The sequence below is a fragment of the Apaloderma vittatum genome, unplaced genomic scaffold, assembly GCF_000703405.1.
Source record: "Apaloderma vittatum isolate BGI_N311 unplaced genomic scaffold, ASM70340v1 scaffold24332, whole genome shotgun sequence".
Taxonomy (NCBI): Eukaryota; Metazoa; Chordata; class Aves; order Trogoniformes; family Trogonidae; genus Apaloderma; species Apaloderma vittatum.
The window spans coordinates 9,601-14,986 of record NW_009705656.1 but is presented as its reverse complement, the minus strand read 5'-3'; the positions used below and the strand labels follow the sequence as shown (position 1 = coordinate 14,986).

The 5,386-nt window shown below is 59.5% G+C and overlaps 1 protein-coding gene across 1 annotated transcript in view; it reads right to left on the bottom strand.

Annotated features, from left to right (window-relative positions):
* LOC104270981 (hemicentin-2-like) overlaps positions 1–5,386 on the bottom strand; it is a gene marked incomplete at both ends in the record, with an annotated part of 27,861 nt that overhangs the window by 12,946 nt on the left and 9,529 nt on the right. Inside the window, 10 exons of the mRNA XM_009865515.1 lie at positions 131–306; positions 470–593; positions 948–1,102; positions 1,412–1,558; positions 1,677–1,772; positions 2,277–2,446; positions 2,768–2,876; positions 3,024–3,151; positions 4,637–4,799; positions 5,011–5,167. Coding sequence (XP_009863817.1) covers positions 131–306; positions 470–593; positions 948–1,102; positions 1,412–1,558; positions 1,677–1,772; positions 2,277–2,446; positions 2,768–2,876; positions 3,024–3,151; positions 4,637–4,799; positions 5,011–5,167 — 1,425 coding nt within the window. The remainder of the gene's footprint in view (positions 1–130; positions 307–469; positions 594–947; positions 1,103–1,411; positions 1,559–1,676; positions 1,773–2,276; positions 2,447–2,767; positions 2,877–3,023; positions 3,152–4,636; positions 4,800–5,010; positions 5,168–5,386) is intronic.

The window sequence follows — 5,386 nt, the reverse complement described above, 5'->3', positions numbered from 1 at the left end:
GCTCCCCCCGCAGCTGGTATGGCCTTCGCCTGCCCCTGCACCCACTCTCTCCCAAGGGTGGGGAGGGGGAGAAGGGGATTTTCACAGCCCTGTTTTCCCTTCCATCCTCTGCAATACCCAAAAACATCACCTGGAGCACGGTCCCCTCTGCAGTCAGCTGCATGCCCAGCGTTGGTGTGAGTAAGATCCCATCCTTCAGCCAGAAGGCGCCCCAAAGGGGAACCCCAGAGACCGAGCACTCCAGGGTCACTGACTGGTTGACAATGACAGAGACATTCTCCTCCTCACCCAGGGTGGTGGGGGATACTGTAAAACAAATCAACAAGGCAACACCTTCCCCAGGTCACCACCTTTGGTACCCCTTCAGCCCTGTGAGCTTACATGGGGATGGGGGAGCAGCCCCAAGCATCGCCTCCAGCCCCACAGCCACGCTGGTGGGCAGGAGCCAGGGATGCACGGGGGTACTTACACCACACCTCGAGGGTGGCCTCACGTCTGTCCTCCCCCACTGCGCTGCTGGCTACACAGGTGTATGTCCCCGAGTCGCGGAGGCGAGCGGCAGGCAGGGACAGCATATGCCCACCAGAGAGGATCTGCGCTTCCCCAGCATGCAGAAAGAGCCCAGATGAACACACAAAACCAGAGAGATCGGCAGGCAGCTGGGCTGCAAACCAGTAGGCAGGAACAGGGATGGGTGGGCATAAAAATGCCTTGAGCCCATCCTTATCACACCCCTGAGACCCTCTGGCCATCCATGCCCCTTGTGGCAGGAAAGTCCAGCGCAGGGCTGAGCAGGTCCATGGCATGGACCAAAAATGGGGCGGGTCTAAGCAACCTTGCACCCACTCAGCTCCAGCAATCATTTTTTAGAAAGCAGAACAAGAAAAAGGAGCCTCTTCCTAGAGGGATGTCCCCAGTTAGCCCCCCTCCATCAGGAACTGTCTCACCTGAGGGCCACCCGCCACCTCACTGGGCACCGGATTGCCGTCCTTCAGCCACAGCAGCGCTGGGGCTGGGGTCCCCGTGGCATCGCACTCCAATGTCACCGGCTCATTCACCACCACCGTGAGGGGACTGGGACCAGCTGTGATCCGAGGGGACACTGAGGGGGAGAGAAACATCACCAGGAGCAGCAGAAGGGATGGGATGGATATAAGACACCGTGGTGTGGACCAGGCAGTACCCATCTGTGGGGCCATGGTTTTCTAGGACATTATTTGGGATGAACGCAGGGATTGCGCGGCTGGAATTGCAAATGAGACAGAGGACAGTGGATCTGCTAAAGCCATCTTCCAGGGACACATCTTGAGCAGCCCAGCTGGTCGCACGCACACAACAGAGGTGCTGGGGAGTGGGAAGCACCCAGTCCTTCCCTGTGTCACCACACTCACCAGTCACTTGCAGGCTGTACCAGAGCTCGGTGACAAGGGGGCACGGCGGGGCGCCCTGCCAGTGTCAGAGAAGCGGGCATGCAGGATCTCTAGGCGCTTCCCATCCCTGGACAAAGTCCGACCCGGTCCAGTCGAGATCTGCTCATGTCCCTTGTACCAAGCGATATCTGGAGGGAAGCAGGGAGCCGAGCTGTAAGGAGGGATGCTGCTGCCCCTCTTGCCAAGGGGGGCCCGGGAAAGCCCCAGGGACGTGTGAGTAAGAGCCAATGGCGAGAACCAACTCACCTGGAGCAGGCAGCCCCGAGGCCAGGCACTCCAGGGATACCGTGCCATTCTCTGGGACGGCCAGCTCCACCGCGCTGGGTTCGATGTTGGGAGGCACTGCAACCCAGCACACACAGCCATCAGCACAGCACAGAGCTGTGGGGCACAGCCGGGCTCGCCTGGGGCTCTTGGCACTCACTGAGTCCTGGGAGAGCGGTGGCCGGGGGCCAGGGCTTGCTCACCACTCTGGGACGGGGCCACTGCTGCTCCCCGAGTCAGCTAGCAGATTTGATCCCTCCCCAATGTCATATTCATCTTTCTGGGGCAGAGATTTTGGCTCCCTGACTGGTTTCTCACCCGGCACCTTCAGCATCACCTCCTGCAGTGCTGACCGAGGGGTTCGCCGACCGGAGGGGAAATGGGGCTGGGGATAAACCCTCCACTGGGAAGCCCTCATTCAGGATGGATAGCGTGGTTTACCACAGTGTCAGTGGCCATCACCTCTCACACTCATCAGCAAAGGTCAGCAGATCAAGTTGACCCAAAACACAGGGCCAAGAACGCTCACCCCTTCTGCCAGCCACCTTCCCCCTGACCCACGGGATGGGCACCTGCACTCACCTTGCACTGAAACCTGCACCTCCGCCTGGGCCACCCCTGCCCAGTTGCTGCCCTGGCAGACGTAGAGCCCTTCATGACTGAGCCCCACACGGGTGATCAGCAGAGTCCCACCGTCCTCAGACACCACCGCACTGTCCCGCTCGCCCAGTGCATGCCCGTCCTTCAGCCACCTGCGAGGATGGGGACAGGCAGCAAGTCCTTGGTCTGCCCTGCCAGCCCCTGTTTCTGCCCCCCAAAGGAGGGAATGGTGGGGTCCTGGCAGCAAAGACTGTCCTCCTTGTCACCTGGAAAGGGGCTGCAGAAATTGATATCTCCCATCTGAAGGGATGCCTTAAGCCAGAGGTCCCAATCACCCACCCCGAGCTCCTGTCCCGATCTCTGCTGCAGCTTTGCATGTCGGGGTACAGAGCACCCCAGGGAGTTACACAGAACCTGAGGTTACTCAGGGGAATGTGAGCATGATCCCCCCCACCCTGTTCTGCAGCACTCACTGGATCCAGGGAGTGGGGATGCCCGAGGCACGGCAGTGAATCCTCAGGGAGTTGTTGGCGACAGCCGTCAGGTGGCTTTCTCCATCACCGATCAGCACCTGGGGGGGAGCTGGGGGGAAAGGGGACCTCAGGCTGGGACCCCCCTCAGACCCTGCTATGGGGATGTGGGAGCAGCCAAGGGCTGGTGGGGTGCAGGACCCCAGTGGTACATTAAGACCCACAGCCCATGAGAGGAGCGTTTTAGCTGGATGGGAACCTTGGACACGCAGGCTGTAGCTGAGCGAGGTGTTCCCCGCGGCGTTCGTGGCCGTGCAGGTGTAGAGGCCGGTGTCTGTGACCTGGGGCTCAGACAGCAGGAGGGACCCCGACGGGAGGACACTGTACCTTGGGAAAGAGGGGACAGAAGATCTGGATGGAAAAGCCGCATCCTCCATCACCCACTCCTGCGTTGAGGGCTCACCATTGCCTTGAGACAGCCAAGAGAAGGCTCCCCAGGGCCACCTCCTGTGCAAGGAGGACGCCACAGCTGTCCATGGGTGCAAATCCCCTTTGCTCAGCTCCTGCATGAGCTCAGCATGAGGCAGCGGCACGAGCCACCCCGCTGGGGGGATGAAGCAGGATGGGGATCCCCACAGAGCACGACCCCTGCAGCTGGAGCTGGCCACGCTCTCCCTCCCAGCACTGTCTGTGCTCCACAGACATAACATCATCTCAGCCCACGGCTGCAGATTCCTCCTCCTGTGCTCTCATAAATCACCCAGGCACATGAGGACAAGCCACCTGACATGTGGGGAGCAGCACAGGGCAACCAGGAGCAGTCATGGGAAAGACAAGAGCAACAAGGAAACACAGTCCTTCAAGAAGAGCAAAACCAGGATGCCTGCCTGCTCCCCGACCCAGGCCACAGCTGTCCTCAGGTGCAGGGGAAGAAGTGATTAACCCCAAGATCAGGGCCCATGATTTTAGGGAGCCCCTTCCAGTGTGGTACGGACACACTGAGAAAGCGTGTCCTGCTCCCAAAGGGAAGACACTTAATAAATGCATATCCAGTCATCCTCCAGGATATCTTCTCTCATCGAATCACATTAAATGACTGCACCATGGTTGCTATCAGCCTCAACACCATCCAGAAGTGAATTTGGCCTTTCAGAAGTCACCCACTGGAACAGAACCAGCCTTTAAACCGATACCCCAGTGCAGAAAAAGCCACCGCCAGGCTCACAAACGTATTTGTGCCAAACGCTGGCCCAGGAGCATTTTGATGCCTAAAGCTCATGAAGTCACCCTGACACACGGGCTGCAGCACAGCCAGCCTCCGCAGCTGCCTGTCCTCCTGTCCATGCTGCTCTCCTCCTCCAGACTTAAAAAATCCTCCTCCTCGGAGCTCTGCAGCCAGCTGGGTGCTGAGCAGGGTCAAGCCCTGATCCAATACCTCCTGCAGAGATCCACCATCCCCAGGCACAACCTTGGCCTCTCTGCCTCCAGCACCGTGACAGCACGAGGCAGGAATGTGCGTGAGGGCGGACGGGCTGAGGAGCTGCTCTGGAGCTGCCTTCTCTTCCCAAGGCAAACCTGTACCCGGGATGAGCGTGCAAGCGGTTGGGAGCAGCTGCTCCATCCCAGCAGATGTTCTTATGATGAAAAAAATGCCTAGTGATTCTTGTTCTGCTCTTCAAAGAAAACAGAGCTAACGCCATACTGCTCATCTGCCTTGGCTCCTGCCAGAGCATTGAGCACCGGCCACTTGATGCTGAGGATGCCTTTGCATCTCCTCACCAAGCAGCTGAGTCCCTTCACAGACCCAACAACCCTCCGGGGAGATGCACAACACCAAAAGAGCATGGCCCCAGCACCCACAGCCCTCCTTACCTCGTGGTAGCAAGAGGCAGTGGCTGGGACTCCCGGCTCCACACCACCAAGGGAGGGGGATTGCCTTGAACCTCGCAGGGCAGGGTGGTCTCCTGGCCAAGCACAGCCAGGATGGTTACGGGCTCTGACACCTGCGATCCGTTCACACCGATCCTGGGCTTCGCTGGGTGGAGAAGGGAGCGCGGCTGGTGCAGGAACACTTCAGGTGCCCCACAACTCTCATTGCTGCTCTTCCCACTCCGCAAAACCCATCTAGCACCTGGCTAAGTAGCCCAAGGAAGCTAAGAGGGTCCACAGGTCACGCTCTCCCCACCAGCCACCCTCTGGAGCTGCTTTACTGGGAACTGGTGCCAGGGCCAGTCCCGCGCACTCACTGCTGACGGAGAGCTGCATCTCCCGGCTGGAGAAGCCTGCCGAGTTGGCAGTTGTGCAGCAGTAGGTCCCAGCGTCCTCGGGAGAAGGTGAAGGGATCAGGAGGGCCCCATCAGAGCTGAGGTGGTAGCGTGGGCTCAGCACGATGTGTTCGGTGCCCTTGCAGAGGAAAGGGAAGGGAGAAAGGAAGATGGCAGAGACTCTCCCACAAGCTGAGCATCCCAAGTGTGAGAAGAGGGCTCTGGATCCCTCAAGACAAGTTTTGTCCTGGTCCCAGCTTCACAGGGCACTGGGTGCCACCTCCCAGGGCACCCACAGCCACACAGGCATGGTACGTCCCTTCCAAACAACTCATCCCGCACCCAAGGGCGACCCCGA